The sequence below is a fragment of the Thamnophis sirtalis genome, unplaced genomic scaffold (genome assembly GCF_051295495.1).
Source record: "Thamnophis sirtalis isolate CommonGarterSnake01/CBP01778 unplaced genomic scaffold, rThaSir2_p1.2 scaffold_1, whole genome shotgun sequence".
Classification (NCBI taxonomy): Eukaryota; Metazoa; Chordata; class Lepidosauria; order Squamata; family Natricidae; genus Thamnophis; species Thamnophis sirtalis.
Genome location: NW_028261381.1, coordinates 121,667,566 through 121,686,105, shown reverse-complemented (window position 1 = coordinate 121,686,105; position 18,540 = coordinate 121,667,566). Strand labels below are relative to the sequence as shown.

At 35.0% G+C, this 18,540-nt stretch overlaps 1 protein-coding gene across 2 annotated transcripts in view; it reads left to right on the top strand.

The window, feature by feature from the left end:
* PRKD1 (protein kinase D1) overlaps positions 1-18,540 on the top strand; it is a 111,501-nt gene that overhangs the window by 45,473 nt on the left and 47,488 nt on the right. For both annotated transcript variants that reach the window (XM_087723226.1, XM_087723228.1), the window contains exon 2: positions 13,201-13,339. In XM_087723226.1, coding sequence (XP_087579352.1) covers positions 13,201-13,339 — 139 coding nt within the window. The remainder of the gene's footprint in view (positions 1-13,200; positions 13,340-18,540) is intronic.

Below are 18,540 nucleotides of genomic sequence, written 5' to 3'. Positions count from 1 at the left end.
GTACTTGACTCGTTTTAGTATAAATTACTAACCTCTTGTCTTAATCCTATCAACATTCATGTTCAGATTAGTGAATCATGCAACAAATATAGAGTGGGGGTTTTCTTCTGTTACATATTTTTGTTAATTCCAATCCCAATTTTATTTAAGAAGGAGTAAGACATAAGCAAGAATTAATTAATTAAGTGCTAAATTATTATGTAAAAGATCTGCAGAATGAAGTTGTTTGGGTGTTAGGCTGAAATATGTATTAATGAATACTAAAATAGAGCCATTCATTTGAGATTAACTGTATGAATTTACTTATTACAAATAATTTTAAAGATTCATAGCATGATTCACAAACAGCACGAATGGAATTTTGTTGTCAACTATTCTGAAGTCAGTAACGATTGACTGGGGGTGGCTGTGTTTCCACCCATCATCAAACTGAGTATATAATATGTCAAGAGTTTTATTGTATGAAACAACTCCATAGTCCTGGGGAGGAAAGGAATTCAGATTTTAAATATTTGCAAACCCCAAGGAAACACTGAAGGGCAGAAAAGAATGTGGCATGAATGTCCTGTTTTTGTAAAAAAAAATCTACATTATACCAAAAGAATGTGCTTCTATTCTTTTTGATAATCAACTAAGAATAATAGTTTCAGCTGAATGCAGATGTGTAGGCTTAAGTCTGTTCATTTCAGAATATTTACTACAAAGCTGTTCTTTAAAGGACTTTTAAATACAGTCTAAAGTTTAAAAAGAAAACAAAAACTCCTAACATTTTAATACAAACATGGTGACTAACATAATATACATTTTACTTTACAAGCCTATATGAACCCTCATATGGTGCTACCTCTCAATTCTTCAAGACCCTCCCAGATTGACTTCTCCTATGTAATTTTGGTCTTTTCCTCTTAAACTCTATTTTCTACTGTTTCAAGCTTGAAATAGAGAGAGATATAAATAGAGATATAGATGACCACATTATTTCCTTTTTCTCAGTGTTTTTCTCTTTCTTATAGGTAGATTGTACCCTCTTGCGAAGCAAGGATTTGTCTGTTCAGACAAAATACACCATAGTCACATGACTAGAGGGGTTCCAAAATCAAATAAACAATTCCTTTCTTCTTCTTCTTCAATCTCTTCTATGTAATATATTGGCTTTGTTGAAATCAGGAGTGAGTAATCCTTTTTCCCCGTGGAAGCCACACTGCCAAAGTGTCACAGAGGTCAAAATTAGGTACTATGTGAGACCTTTTTCCCAACATCTTCTACAACTCCTAAAGTTTCCTCTGCAGTAGCCTCAGGATTTGGCCTGATGTTTGGCAGCCAAACTGTGATTTAATAATTTTTGGTGCTTTCAAATCCTTATATTTTACTGTAATTGAGCCTTTTTCTAGTGCAGATAGTCCTCGAACCCTCATGATGCAAATTAATGACAGCAGCTGTTCAGATCTTTATTTGAACTTATGACCACTGCCTGACCTCCATGGTCACATGATTGAAATTCAGGCACTTGGCAACCAGATCACATTTATCATTGATTGCAACATTCTGTGGACATGTGATTGCGAACCTGTCATTGGTTAATCTGGATTCACACTTACAACCAGATGAATCAATTTATGATTATATGACTCAACTTATTACTGTTGTAAAAATGGTCTCAAAATTGGATCTGGTCACGTGATGACTTACGACTGCAATGACTTATGAATCCTAGTCCCAATTGTGGTCATTAGTTGAGGACTAAAAGGTAAAGGTTCCCGTTGCACATTTATGTTAGTCATTCCTGACACTAGGGAGTGTTGGTCATTTCCCTTTCAAAGCTGAAGAGCCAGCACTGTCCAAAGATGTCTCCATGGTCATCTGGCCAGAAGGCACACAGAACGCTGTTACCTTCCCATCAAAGGTGGTTCCTATTTTTCAATTTGCATTTTTAGATGCTTTTGAACTGCTAGGTTGGCAGAAGCTGGGACAAGTAACGGGAGCTCAATCGGTTTTGTGGTGCTTAGGATTCGAACCGCTGAAATGCCAACCTTTCTGATCGACAAGCTCAAGCATCTTAGCCATTGAGCCAGTGCACCCCTGTAGTTGAGGACTACCTGTGCTTTATTTGTAGGGAAAGTATGGGTTTGTTTTGTGTATGGTCCCAGTCTTAATGTTGTGGGCCCTTAACTATGTAAATCATCTGCCTCCTAGTTCTAAAAAGCATGTGGAACAAAAACCCTCTTCCACTTTTTAGAACCAATCTTCTGGGTAGGAAAAAAGTTACTTCATCTCTGCTCAGCCATAAGGTATAATAAGCCTACCAGTGATTTTCATATGGGTGCCTTTATTAGTCCAACCCATGTTATTTATGAGAGATAAATTTATGATTAAAGTATAATTATTATCATAAAGTAGATAACATTTTTAGAAATGTGGGATTGCCTTCTTTCTCAAAGACGTTTTAATTGCTACCTGGAACCACTTTTTTTTAGGTATGATAAATCTATAAATTAAGTTACACCATTTGAAATTTGAAACTCTAATCTGGTCTGGGATCAGACGATATTATGGACTCATAAAAAGTGCCCCAGCTATAGTTTAAAGGTTTTGTTATTTTATCTCAAAAACCTTGCAACCCTGTCATTTGCTAACATTTTTTTCATTGCCTGCACTGTTGTTTTAAGAGTGCAAGAGCCGAGGTGGCGCAGTGGTTAAATGCAGCACTGCAGGCTACTTCAGCTGACTGCAGTTCTGCAGTTCGGCTGTTCAAATCTCACCGGCTCAGGGTTGACTCAGCCTTCCATCCTTCCGAGGTGGGTAAAATGAGGACCTGGATTGTTGTTGGGGGCAATATGCTGACTCTGTAAACCGCTTAGAGAGGGCTGAAAGCCCTATGAAGCGGTATATAAGTCTAACTGCTATTGCTATTGTTTTCCCATTCTTGTCCTGTTAAATAATCAGCTGTTTATTGATTGCTTTAATCCTCTATTCACAACATTATTTTATTCTTGTTGGTTACATTTCTGACAACCTTAAATTTATGTAAGTTTAATTATGTAAGTTTAAATTTATGTACATTTATTTATGGTTACTTTCTATTTTGGTTTTTTCTATGTTGATAGAAAATGTTATCTCAAGAAAGATAATGTTGAGAAATATGGATAGGTAGGTCATATAATGTATGATTTTCACATGACCTTATTGATCATTTAGTTTAATTCAGACAACTATTCCTGATAAATAGTCCTCTAGTCCCTGTTTGAAATCTTCATATGAGGAGGTAATCCACTACTACTAGGCAGATTGTCCCACTGCCTAATAAACCTTACTGTCAGACAATTCCTTCCAGTGTATAGATCCTTTCTGCCAGAGGTGGTATTTTGCCAGTTCAGGCGAACCAGTAGCAGCGGTGGCGGGAAGCTCTGCCCACCTACTCACCCACCCACCCAGACATCATCATGGATGCTCTTTGCATGCACAGAAGGTTCTGCACATGCATAGAAGTGCCACACATGAGCATGCTCCCAGTTCCAAACCGGTAGCGAAGTTAAGAGGATTTCATGTCTGCTTTCTGCATGTGAAACCTTTTTAGATAGTTGCAGATCTCCTCTCAGTCTTCCCCTTTACAAGATATACATCTCATTACTATTCTTCATAAAGCTTGTTTTTCAGACATTGTACCAAACTGGCAGTTCTCTGAAATCCTTATAGGTTCTCTGTGCTCCTTTTAAAGCAGGGTGCCCCTCATCTGGACACAGTACCCTAAGTCGGAAAGATCTGGTAGCACTATTTCTACTTAACAAAGGTAATTAAAAGCCTTAAACATTTGTGAGCTGCAGCTCATTTCATCAAATGCTTAGAGTGACTTAGTGTAGGATTTTAATTAGAGGGAAAGGAAGAGTAGAGGGAAGTACATTGCAACTATTTTAACTCTAATCTGGATGCAGTTTTTTTCAGTATCTTGCCCAGTACAAATATTAATCAGGTGGTAGTTTTCCTTCTCCTTTTTCTTTTTGAATATTGAAACTATGTTTGCTGTTTTTTAGTTTTCATTTTTCGGTAGGCAAAGCTGTGGAATGTCCTTAGGAAAAAGGGAAATATTCAATTATCCATATGCAAAACTAATACTTATAGACATATAAAGAAAAGAAACCACAGTCAAAATGGAACACGATGAAACAGACTAGCTCTAAATCAGTAAAGGAAAGATAAAAGGTTTTATGGTCTCATTATTTATTCAGTTTATATGCTGAACAGATATTGAGGGTAGCTGGATTGGACGAAGATGAGCATGCTTTTAAAATTGGAGGAAGAAACATCAATAAATTGCATTCTGATAACTGAAAATGCAAATGATCTGCAAACTCTGCTAATTAAAGTGAAGGAGAACGGTGAAAAAATGGGGCTAAAACAGGAAACAGTCTTATAATTGACAATTAAGATATTGAAATAATTGACAATGAAGGTATTGAAATAGTGCATAAACTCTGTCTTTTAGGCTCCATTAGCAATGGAACCAGAAGCTAAGAAATATACCACAGAATAGTGTTTGGTAGAGTAACCACAAAAGTATTAATTAGGAGGCTTAGGTGCCATAACACACTTATATCTACAAAGATCAGAACTATGCACGTAATAAATTTTCCCATGACAGTCAGTGTAAACAAGGAACCAATTTGGGGAAAGATCATCCAGAAAAAGGTATATCTATGTTGTTGGACAGAGCCAAGGTGGCGCAGTGGTTAAATGCAGCACTGCAGGCTACTGCTAGATCAGCAGGTCAGCGGTTCAAATCTCACCGGCTCAGGGTTGACTCAGCCTTCCATCCTTCCGAGGTGGGTAAAATGAGGACCCAGATTGTTGGGGGCAATATGCTGACTCTCTGTAAACCGCTTAGAGAGGCCTATGAAAGGCCTATGAAGCGGTATATAAGTCTACTGCTATTGAATATTGAATATTGAATATTAACTTTGATTTGATGGCATATAAGCAATCACGCCTTTTTAAGTTCAGTTATTTTTCTAATGATTTCCAGCATATAGTTTGCTTTTCTTCATAGCTATTGCACGTTGAATTTGCTACCTTCACTATGAGTGAGTCATTTTGTCTCTAAAATATTTTTTGTGGAGTCCTTGGTGCTCTCTGAGCTTGGTTTCTTACCCTAATTACATAACATCTTCCCTGATAGAAGGGAAGGAGGTTTATATATACTGTGTATATACTACGGATTGCCCTGTCAGTGTTGATGGGAGTGTAGTTTTCTTGTCAGTTCCTTGATTAGGAAACAAAAATCCTATTCATTTCCTCACTAGCAATCAATGCCAAGGCAAACAGAGATTAAATTATTAAATTAACAGTAACAGTTGGAAGGGACCTTGGAGGTCATCTAGTCCAATCTCCTGGTCACACAGGAGACCTATATTAGGGATTCGAACTGCCGAACTGCCGACCTTTCTGATTGACAAGTTCAGCGTCTTAGCCACTGAGCAACTTAGCCATCTGTTTAATTTTAATCCTGATGTTAAGAGATAACATCAGTATTAACACCAGTGGAATGATCTGCACAAGCCTCTAATTTGTACATTTTTAATCAAAGGAGTTGATATAGAAATCAATAGACATTTTGTACTTATTTTTTCTAATATGAGCCTTTTTGTTTTAATTCTTTGCTTAATAGACATATTTTCTAAGTAACGTACTTTTGTATGACAATTCTCCTTAATACCAACATTTTTGAAAGTATTTTTGTCAGAAAATTGCATTGCAAAGTTCAGAAGAATGTATAAATACTAAAGAACTATTTAATTTATTATTAGGAAGAGTGTACTCTTTCTCCAAAGAATGAGTTTGCTATTAGCATCGGATGATACAATTATGTGCTTCTTCTCTGTACTGTTTTATTACATTATCTACAATATAACATCTTATTCTATTAATTGAATTTTTTAAAAAGGAAAACACACACACACCTTTTCTATTGAGGTGTTTCAAGTGACGTGTTTGTTCTGCTTTCAAGTGATGTGTTTATTTGTTCTGCCTATAAATGTTTAATATTTTACAAAGCCTTTGCTTTGGCTTCCATGGTAACTAAAGGATGACTGGAAATCCACTGTCAGAATGACTTGTCAACCTCCCACTTTGAAACTTCTGAAAATTAAGGCAGCCTAAATGGAATTGGAATTGTTGTGAATGAATAAAGAACAGCTTCAACCCGTAGAGTTTAAGCCAGAGGTATTTTTATTGGGTATTCTACCAGACAAATATAGTAAAGAAAATTCATATTTGATTGTACAAAAAATAACAGCAGCTAGAATTGTATTTGCACAAAACTGAAAAGCAGATAAAATCCCATCGGAAGGGGAGGTAATAAAGAAGATTAATGTCTGTGCAGAAATGAACAGGTTGACATTGAGAATAAAGGACAAAGAGGAATCATCGTACTACAGGACATGGAGGTGATTTTATGAGTGGCTTGGAAAAAGACATAAATAGAAAGAAAAAGGAACAAAACATGAAATAAATATCTTAGACAATACACGATCAAATTAGGGGAAATAAGAAAAACAAAACAAAACAAAACAAAAGAATAGAAAACAGCTTTATGTGAAAACTTATGTAAAGGGATCACAGCATACAAAAGTTTTCCCATGGTTATCCTTTCCTTGTATTTTCCACACACAGGTCAGAAATACTTATGATTTAGACAATACTTGCTGACCATTAGTAGCATCAGGGACATCAAGGTTATTTCTCAGGCTGCATTGCTGCTGAGAATATTGGATTGGCAAAAGATTCTGCAAAGGAACAGCAAGCACACATTTAATTTAATTACCTCCTCTCGACCCATAAGATCGCATAGATTAGGCCTCCTCCGAGTGCCATCTGCCAGCCAGTGCCGGCTGGCAACTACGCGGAGGAGAGCCTTTTCAGTAGCAGCTCCGACCCTCTGGAACGATCTCCCCGTGGAGATTCGTACCCTCACCACCCTTCAGACCTTCCGCACAGCCCTCAAGATCTGGCTATCCCGTCAGGCCTGGGGGTAAGACCATAGTCCGCCCCCACCCGAATGTTGTATGAATGTTGCTTGGTTTTAATTGTACATTGTGTTTTTTGTTATTGTATGTCTTCCCCTTCCATACAAGTTGTTAGCCGCCCTGAGTCCCCTCAGGGAAAAGGGCAGCCTATAAATAAACTCAACAACTGAAACTGAAACATTTAATTTAAGAATGTGCTGTTGGCCTTTAGTTTAATTGGCTTGAAAAGAGACAGAATTATGGTGATTCTGAATGGGTTTTGAATGGAAATATATTGTAGAATATCAGCTGGGTCTGAATAGTGGAGAAACACTCTTATTTTTGAGTTCCTATATTTCTACGAGGGCTTTCTGGAAGATATGTCGCTATTGCAACAAGATCCAGAGATGGGTAGCAATAGACTTATATACCGCTTCATAGTGCTTTACAGTGCTCTCTATGTGAGTGCTCTAAAGTCAGAATATTGCCCCAAGAGTCTGGGTGCTCATTTTACCAATCACAGAAGGATGGAATGCTGAGTCAACCTTGAGTTGGTCAGGCTCGAACTCCTAGCTATGGGCAGAATTTGCCTGCAATGCTACATTCTAACCATTATGCCACCACAGATGGACTTAATTCAATCTAGTAGGGCCATGATTATATTGTCTAGGAATCAAATATATTTTTTAATTTGTGTGGGTATCAGGTGTGGAGATGTGATAATATTAGTTTACCAAAACATGGATATTGGATACTGTATGAATGTATTTCCATATAGTGTTGACTATTTTAGAATTTCATTTAGATAACTGAATGGAGATGCAACTGCAAAACAATTCATGATTCCTAGCCTCATAGAATTAGACAAAATATATCAAGGAGTTTTCTAAAACTGAAAGGAAGAAAAGATTAAATCCTTGAATTATATTAGTGCCAAAGATTTTTAAAAAAGAAAGAAAATTACATCTAAAATTAAACAAGTAAAAACACCTTATTCACACAGGATGCTTATTTTCCATCTGTATTGTCTTGTCCTCGTTGTTTTTATTCCCATATTATGAGGCATGTAGAAGCCTCAGCCTGCGATCCTACAATTAATATTTTTAAACTTGAAAAAAAAACCAAATGGATTTTTCATTTATGTGATGCTAAAAAACAAAATAAGTGATTAATAGGGGATGATAAATCTAATAAAGAACAAAATGCAAGAGAAGAATATGTAATATTTTTATTAGGGATTTTCTGAATTTCTCAGGGGAATGACTTTTCCAGGTAGAATGGGGTAAGACAAGTGAAAGCATACATAGAAAATAGCATAAGGGTCACAGGTTAATATTTAAGGAACAGAGAAAATAAAGGGCACAATTTAAAGAAAGGCCTATAGTTAGATAAATAGATACAGTAAAAGTACAAAGAAAAATTAAGCAAGCAGATACACAGAGAGAAGAGACAGTTGAGTTTAAATAAAGTTCTGTGAAAAATAACTTTCATTAAATTCCAAGAAGCTTGTATCAAAGTAAAATAGAGATAGAGTTGCAGCCTTTAGCAAATAAAGGAAAAGACTAGAAAGCAGAAGGTTTTGATTTGATTTGATTTGATTTGACTTGTTTATTATTTATAGGCCGCCCTTTTCCCTGAGGGGACTCAGGGCGGCTTACAATTTATAGGGAGGGGGATACAAGACAATAAAACAATAAACATGAAAACAGTGCAAGTAAAAGTAAAACACAACATTCATCATTCGGGTCTTTATAGATCAGTAGAGGAGAATAATTTCCAAAAAGATAGACTGAATTGGTATATTTCATTAACCTATGTATGTGGAGCAAAAAGTGTAAGCATAAACTTAACATTCATACTCTGGATCTGCTGAGAATTCCCAGACTTGGGAATAACTATTTGTAGCAACTCATAGACATAAAAAAGGAACAGAGTAAGCTACTTGTATATTAAATCAATCTCTCTCTCTCTCTCTCTCTCTCTCTCTCTCTCTCTCTCTCTCTCTCTCTCTCTCTCTCTCTCTCTCTCTCTCTCTCTCTCTCTCTCTCTCTCTCTCTCTCTCTCTCTCTCTCCACCCATCTTGTAATGAAATGACTCTTACATAATCTTACATAATGATAAACTACTGGAATAAACAACATTTATAAGTTTGGTATACAACGCCACAGTGAAAGGGGAAAATTGAACTGGGAGATTTAGCTAATTTTTAAGATATGGATTATTCACCCAAAATATAAAGGGAAGTGAAAATAGAATAATTTATTTAGAAATGTCCAATGGAAATGGAGAGATTGTACTTAAGTGATTGGATATCTTTTTTTTAACATTAAAACTGCTTCTTGTGCTTTACTGTGGTAAGAACTTCTGTTAATATTTTCTGCACTAGTCAAGTCATGACACAACATTATGAAATCACAAGATCATTCCAAGAAATTAAAGCAGAGAATCGTAGCCAAGTATGAAGATACAATGTTGATAGATAAAGGTTCCCCTCGCACTTATGTGCTAGTTGTTCTCAACTCAGGGGGTGGTGCTCATCTCTGTTTCAAAGCTGAAGAGCCAGTGCTGTCCGAAGACGTCTCAGTGGGCACATGGCTGGCATGACAAAATGCTGAAGGTGCATAGAATACTGTTACCTTCTCACCAAGGTGCTCCCTATTTTTCTACTTGCATTTTTTATGTGCTTTTGTACTGCTAGGTTGGCAGAAGCTGGGACAAGTAACGGAAGTTCACTCCGTTACATGGCGCTAGGGATTTGAACCGCTGTACTGCCAACCTTTCTAATCGAGAAGCTCAGCTTCTTAGCCACTGAGCCACCACGTCCCTCCACAATGTTGATATTCAGGCTTAATTCTCTTTATGTGATTTCTCTGAGAAGTATTCTGACTTAAAAAGTTGTATAGTTAAGTGTTGCTGTGCTTTAAACACACTTGAGGCATTTTTAGTGTTAAAGTGTGAGAGAAAAGGCTTCTTTGCCACCTTATGCATTTAACAGTGCAAAAATAACCTTTCTTGCCACCTCTGCAATGTTTTAAAAAGAAATTCTTCCCTCTATGAAAAAAACAGGCAGTAAAAAACAATGTACTTTATAGGCCTAAAGATTTGCCTGAAAGTAGGTGGCAAAATTTGTCACAGCACTATATAGAACAAAAGCTTTTCATTCTAGCAAGCCAAATTCATCCTTGTCCTACCAAAAGAAAGAATGTAAAGGCTGAAAGAAAAGTGGTTGCAGGTTTTTGCCCTGCTAAGAGTGAAAGGAAAGCTATAACAGGCTTTTGGCTCTGAAAGACTCCAAGGGAAGAAGGAAATTGAGAGGAAAAGAACCAAAACAGATAATTTAAATTTTATGGGGGGAAAAACCCTTAAAACAAAGAAAGTACTATATCACCAAAGCATGAAGAATGAAGAGAATTATGAAGCTTTCGTGAAAACATGGCAACAGCAGAATTCAATGAGAGTAATTAACTTTAGAAAACTGAGTGAAATCAGCAGGGAACTAATAAGCTAAGGTAGGTGGAAAAAGGAGAGGTAGAGAAAAATTGAAAGGTCAGCTGAACAGTGAAAATGAGTGGTGGAATGCAGTATAGAATACCATCATTCAAATCCCAGCAATGCCATATAAAATTATAATGGTGGAAAATCCTGTTGTTCTTCTGCAGGAAAAGAATTGATCACTTATCTTAAAAGAGAGAACAAATTTTGTAAAGCCTTCCTGCCTTCTTAGAAAAGGGAGACGTGGTTTCTATATCATGCAAACCGAGAGGTCATTTACACTCTAAGTAATACACAGTGGATAAGAAAATGAAAACTCTCAATTCATGTCACATTTTGACTTTATAAGTTCTCAGTTGCATTTCGAAAAACCTTCATTGTTTATTCAGTGCTAAAATATACTCCATTGACAGCTGAAAGTTAGTACTTTTAGAAATCAAATCTATGTATAGCATGTTATGAATAGAGTCAACATAGACAGTATTTCAGTTTTGAAGTCCAGAGGTTCACAAAATGCATTTTATATCTTTAAGCCTCTGTTTGTAAATATAGTTATGCGTATTTATCTATACATTAATTATTGTTTGGTTGTGTGATGATTTAAAAAAAAATCTTGAGTCCTATACCTGGGCCTATTTACTTGGAAATAAATCTTACAGTTCTTAATGGATTCTGCTTCAGTGTTCTTAATTTTACTGTTTCTTGAGATTTTTTTCCCAAAAGGTAACTGGACTTTCTTTTTTGAAAATGTTTTACTTTTTATCCAAGAAGCTTCTTCAATTCAGAATTATGACCTGGATGATTGAAAATTTCCATTGACTGTACTTTCAGGAGCATTGTATGCTGCCCAGAGTCACTTTCTGTCACATGGGCAGCCATATAAATTTGATCGAGGTAGATGTACAGTATCAAATCTAAAGGAAGTTCATTATCTTCTGTCACTTACTAATTAGCTTTTAAAGTGTTTATTTTATCATTAGACCAATTGCAAGCCCCTTGAAGCCTCTTTTCGGTCATGATTCTAAGATTAGCCTTTTAGTCTCCATTCATTGACTCCAGAATAAATTGTTTTCATAGCTAAAGTTTTGACAAATCTATTTTTAGATTAAACTTTAGCAAAATAGTACCTATTGTCCCAAAACTTAAATTATATATATATATATATATATATATATATATATATATATATATATATATATATATATATATATATATATATATATATATATATATATATATATATATATATATATATATAAAAATTAAATGACAAAAATCACACAGGACTGTCATATTTTTGAAATTCAGATTTTTCATATAGTTCACAAAATTTTATGAATGCCAAAATCATTGATTTATTTTCTAATATTATATGATGTAGAACAACTTGAGATTGTGAGAGAATTAGACGTTACCAGATTCTCGATGTAGAATAATTGGAAGATTTTTTTTATTTGTTTATTAAACAAAGGTTTTGATGCAAAGGTTTCTTGACAGATATCTTTTGGGATAAATTCAAGATCATGTTATACTATGAACATTTAGATATCTGTTTTTCATGGGAAGTTCATTCACCACTTTCTGGATTTAAAATGAAGCCACATAGATAAAGCTCTTCCTTTTGCATCTGTTCATTCTGTTTCTGCCAGAGGACAATTATTACCATAATAGAACTGGCTCTAGTAGCCAGCTTAGCACATTATTATGCTTTTAGTCTGTATAGGGAAGTATCCCCGTAATCTTTAAGACCTATCATTTATTTTTTGAAAAATGATGCTAGAAAAATAAAACAGCTCTTAGACGGAAGTCTATTTGGCATCAAAATATGAGCGTCAGCACAACTTTATTCAGCTGAAATAGGAAAAGTAGAATAATAGGGGACAAAATTAGCAAATAACCGTCTTTACTCAACAAACGTATTTCTCTCCTTAATTGGCACCCCTTATTCATGATTAACTATTTTACGTTACAAATTCTTAAGTTGGCAAGAAACACAGTGATATATGATTGAACAACATTTTTCAAGGACTGTATTATTTTCCAGCAATTTGTACCTGCCAAAATCAGGTGGGCTCTGCAGATGTGATTATACATGGAAGGGAAATATGGTTCAGTGCTACTATAGGTGTGATCCAGAATATTACCACAGCAGATTTGAGCTGTACTGGAAAATTCAGGGTGGAGAAGAGGAAAAGAAAGAAATTGTACTATGCAAGTAAAATTTATATGACTTTTGATGCATTCCATCATATTAAAGATAAATAATTGAGAAGGGCTTGGTACCACTTAAATCATGAAGAGCTGCCAAGAAACAGATGGATCTATTGTCTGACAAAATATTACAGCTTCGTATACATCATAGTTTTACCACATCAAAATGACTTGATGATCTACTGAGATTGAATGATTTCCTGTGTAAGAGAACAAATATGTATCTGAGGTAGTCCCAGAAAATACTTCTGGATTTCATCAGCAATATATGTGGTTGGGAAAGTCCTTTCACTTTAAAAATATATATGTAAGAGTATATTTTCATGATGAATATATAGGAACTGTGCTGTCTAAAATGTCTCTATATCTGAAAACTGTAGAAGTTATATCTGCAGCTTTATTGTATCTCTTTTGATTTTTCTGGTTTAAAACTAATAATATTAATAAAATGTTTAAATATTATGTACAGTTGAGATAAAATCTCAATACTATCCATTTACAGTTTCCTGAGTGTGGCTTCTATGGGATGTATGATAAAATCCTGCTTTTTCGTCATGATCCAACTACTGAAAATATACTCCAGCTGGTGAAGTCAGCTGCTGATATCCAAGAGGGTGATCTGGTTGAAGTTGTCTTATCAGGTAAAATACTTATTTTATATTGTATTGTACAATTGTATTGTATTCCTTTTTCCTAAAAAAATTACATATATTTTGAATATATTCAAGGTCCACTAATTACACGGGGGGATAAAAGAGGGGATGTAGTTGGTATTCTGTCCTTTCCTGCAATCGAAGAACAAGTAAGAATATAAATCCTAAATTGGAAAGATGCGTTTGTAATGTACTGTAACAAATGCACAGTCATGTTAAAAAGAAAAGAACAGTTCAGTAAGAGGTGACTGCATGTAGCAACTAACATTTCTAACAAGGAAGAATATTTACCCAACTAGAAGTCCATTCTTCTGTCAGAAAAGATCATTTCTTTTAAAATTAGAATTATAAGCTAAATATCCAGAAATAACATTACCATATAAATGTCTACTGCAAACATGTTCTATGTGGGATTGCCCTTGAAGCTTCAATTGGTTCAGAATGCAGTGGCATGAGCAGCAATAGATATGCCTCAGTATGTATGACATATGTTCCTGTGCAAGCTGTTTTGCTTGCCAGTTTGCTTCAGGGTACAATTCACACTGGTGCTTGCTGACATGGCTTAGGCCTAGTTACTTGACGGACTGCTTATCTCCCCTACTATCTGCCTGGCCAGTTCAATTCTGCATGGTTTGTGCATATTGTGTTTCCGATTAAACAATGTCATCTATCAAGACCCTTGAAGCGCACATTCTGTGTATCAACCCCTGCCCTCTGGAAGATGGTTGTCCCAGGATTTAGATGGTTCTGATTCTGCTGTTTTTTGGAAGAGTCATGAAGATCTGGCTCTTCACCTAGACATTTGACAAAGACATATGAGACCACTTGCTTCATTCCATCTGCCTGCCATGTCTGCCATCTTTTATCTTTGGTTGATTTTATTGCAGATTCTTTAATGACTGTAAGCTACCCAGAGTCATTGGGTGTTAGGTGTAATGCAGGCTTGATGAATTATTAATATTATTATTAGGTGAGTCATATGAAGATTTTAAATTAACGAATAGTGATGCAATAAGGAAAATTCACCAACAATTATGGTTAAAATGCTGAATCTAATAGGGAGCCTTTGAGAGATTTATATAGGGACAGAGAGTTGGCTGAAAATAGTTTCTTAATTGTTTTTCAACCAAATGAAGTGGTTTGTATTGTCACATGATTAAATGTTTGGATACTAGGGACAATGTCTTGCTGTGGAACCACATGAGAAGAAAAAAAGCAAGAGTTTAATTGGTACATAATATATGATTGTAGTTATACTCAGTTCTACAATATCTATTCTGTGAGTTCGTTTGAGTTATTTTCAGATAAATCTGTGTATTATTCTATTTTGAGTGTAATTATTTGCAATGTACTGAAATGTACTCAAAATCTAGGTAAAGCATTTTCCCTTAGTCATTTTTGAGCATATTGTCCAGTGAAATTTAAGCAATAAATTTAGAAAAGTTGGTTCTATTTATGTTTATGAGATGTAATGGGATGCAAGACATTAAGGCATTCAAATAATATGAAAAATATCTTATTTTAAATATTCACATTTTGATGTAGAGGTATCTTTTCTTTTTCTATCAAACATTGTTCTATGTGAAAGATTTTTATATCCTGAATTTGACAGATCTCACAGGGATAAGCATCTTCTTCTTTTTGAAGAGACAAAGAATAGCTGCTCTATAGTAGCACATTGTTGTAAAGTTGGATCAGAACTCATGTGTGTCTTCATATATCTGGTTCTTTTTTGTTCAGAAAAGAAAAGTACATTTAAAATGATGTTCTATAAATTTGAATAGGCATTCAATTTGAGATGATGTCTTCCCTGGCATGTAAAATTACAGGTTTCTTATACAATGTAAAAAAAGTGGAACACTGGAGATATTTTCACAGGTTTGTTCCATCAGGCATTAATAGATTAAAACTTTTTTTTAAGCCAGATTGATGCCACCTGCCAGTGAAATTCACAGCATCACATAATTGAAAGAAATGAAAACTATTATATAATAGTTTTACCCGAAATCTTAAAGTTTATACCAGCACTGATTCAATATAAAATTACATTTTACAGATTTATCCTTGAAGGCACATGGGAATCATTGCATATCAACTTAATGTAATCAGAGAGAAAATGAGATATTTCATACAGGCATTTTTCTTTAGAAATAAGGGCTCTCTCTTTTTTTTAACCCAATGATGGAAAATGATTTTTTAAATCCTTTTCTGCATCTGAGTGCTATATTGGACCATGTGAAATAACATTGCACCGGTAAGTGTCTAGAAGTAAGCTGAACATTATAAATTGTTCAAGGTATACCCCTCTAATGAGCAAATCTGATCTCAGATTAGTCTGAGAGTATGAAATGGAAAATAGTAGTTTTTTAGGGTTAGTAAGCATACCATTTACAACCTATGCATAATCACTATACAACAAATCATATATGGATTGCTTTTTATAAGTTTCCTATGATATTATTCTGTGGTGTCTAAAAATCTGGTTATTTTTCTGTAATTTCTTTTTAAAAACCTCATTCTTCCACATACTTCCAAGAATATAGTAATCATTCTTATATGGAGGAAATGTAGCAATGATTATTGCAGAAGAAGAAATAAGAAATTATCCACCCCAATCCACATTTTGACTCAAATATAAGGTTATATGTATGCTGACGGTTTAAAAAAAATGATTCTATTAATTCTATCTGTATTCTATCTGTCAGTTTGTGATTCATACTTATGTCAAACCTTTATGAATCAAATTAAAGGCAGATTGGCAGGTAATTAGATATTTATGAGATTCTCATGAACAGAGAAGATGGAGTTGAAATTGCAGAAACCTTGAGTGAAAGTGACCATGGCATATTGGAATTCAATATACAATAGAACTTCTGATCAGAAACGCTTCTGACCATGACCAAATTGGGTTCTGACAAAAAAAAATCACACTTTTTTTCATGGCCGATTTCCCCTTCTACGCCATTTTTTTGGAAGTGCAAAATTTCTAAAATTAGGTTTGGATCATGACTAAATTGGTTTGCAGCCAAACTTATGGAATAAATTATGGTTATGACCATAGATTCTACTGTAATGCAAACACATCAATAGAACATAATGATATCAGAGTCAGAAAATTTAAAAGAGCTGATTTTGACAAACTCAGAGAGAGATTGAGAAAGATTCCGTGGATGAAAATCCTAAAGGGAAAACAACTCAAGAAACTTGAGAAACTCTGAAAAATATTATCATAAAATCCCAGTCTAGCACAATATCACTGAAAAAGAAAAACAACAAATCCAAGAAGAACCTAGCATGGTTGCACAAATATCTCTCTGATAAACTGAAAGAAGGGTAAGTACAAAAAATTGAAAGAGGGACACATAAAAAAGGCAGCATGTTAGCAGAAAATCTGCAAAGATGAAGTCAGCAAAGCAAAGGCTCGGAATGAACAAAGACTTGCAACAAAAGTCAAAGAATAAAAAAAAATTCTTTCAGCATATAAATAACAAGAAAAAAACACAAAGAAACAGTCGGTCCACTAATGATAGAAAATGCCAAGGAAGCAACAGGCTGTAGAGAGAAAGCAGAGCTTTCAGTCTTCACACAAAAAGAAACTATAGCCCAATCTACCAAAAACATAACTATAAAAGACAGACTAGAAATAAAAATTAAAATAAGCAAGAAAATATGTAATAGAACACTTATATGATCTTGATGAATATAAATCACTGGGATTTGGTGGATTACATCCCACAGTTCTAAAGGAGTTGGCAGATGCCATCTAAGAACCATTGTACCATATCTTTCAAAAAACCAGGAGCACTGGGAAACTACCTAAGGACTGGAGAAGAGTTGATGTGGTTCCTATCTTCAAAAAGGGGAAAAAAACAAAAACAAAAAACCCAGACTCAGGAAACTATAGACCAATCAGGAAGATACTGGAAAAGATAATCAAAAAATAGATCTGTGAACATCTAGAAACAAATAAAGTAACAACTAGAAGTCAGCAGGAGTTTGTTAACCAACAAACCAATCTTATTTCATTCTTTGATGAAGTGACTAAATTAGTAGAATATAGGTACAGTAATTAAAAATATATTCCAAAGTGGAAACATATTTAGTGTGTAACCTATTAGAAATATCAAATTGAATGTGGCGTAATCAATTTTTTTCCTGATACCTATGTTTATATAGCATGCTTATTGATGATGAACTTTCATATGGTCTTATCTAGTTTCACATATTGTTCTGAGCCATAATCTATAGGTCAGTGGTGGGTGCCCATTTTTTCACTACTGGTTCGGACTCGCTCCCCTGTGTGTTCTCTCTTGTGCATGACACTTCTGGGCATGAGCAGAAACATCCAGTTGGATGGGCGGAGCCTCCCGCCGCCACTGGTTCGGCCAAATTGGGCCGAACCGGGAGCAACCCACCATTGCTGTAGGTACACAATCCGATAGCTGTAAACTACATTTGTATGTTTGTAGTTCATTGTGTCATGTGAGAACAATTGATGTGCAACAAATTGAAAGTTCGTTGTATAACTTGGATTTTGATATAGCAGTTTAACCATTTTGATAGATTGTGGAGAATGACAAGCCAGGAATGTTACTACAAGTCTGACCGCCAGTTATGCAGAACTTCATTTATTCGTGATTATTCATCCTCAGTTGATATTTCTGAACTTAACCATAATGGTTGATGGCTGTGACTAATTAGGACGCACATTCCAATGACGGTGACTGAAATGGATTGTTAGTGTGATGTGATGTTACAGAGGATATTGCCAACAAGAGAAAACAGAAAAGAGAAGATACTTTTGTTGCCAGGTTGTGCTTAGATCTCCAGAAGTATTTCGCATACAAGAATACTTACAACTTCATATTTTTAAACTTTTTTTTCTTTAAAATGCCCTGTTCCTCTCATATTTTATGGTGCAGACTGCTTTTGGAATTTTATAGAGCTCATGATTTATTTAAGAGTACCTAGACCTTACATCTCTAGGAACAATATGTCTTGCTATTTACTTGACCATGCCCTTTCGAACAGAACAAAAGATTATGACTCAGTCAAGCCACAGACAAGAAGAAAGAGAGTGGGTGACTTACATTTGGCAAGTTTGCATTGAAAATGGTCTTAATTCAAGGTGGATTTCAGTTCACCTCCTTTCAGACAGGAAAATTGATAGAGGAAAAAGGATATAAGAA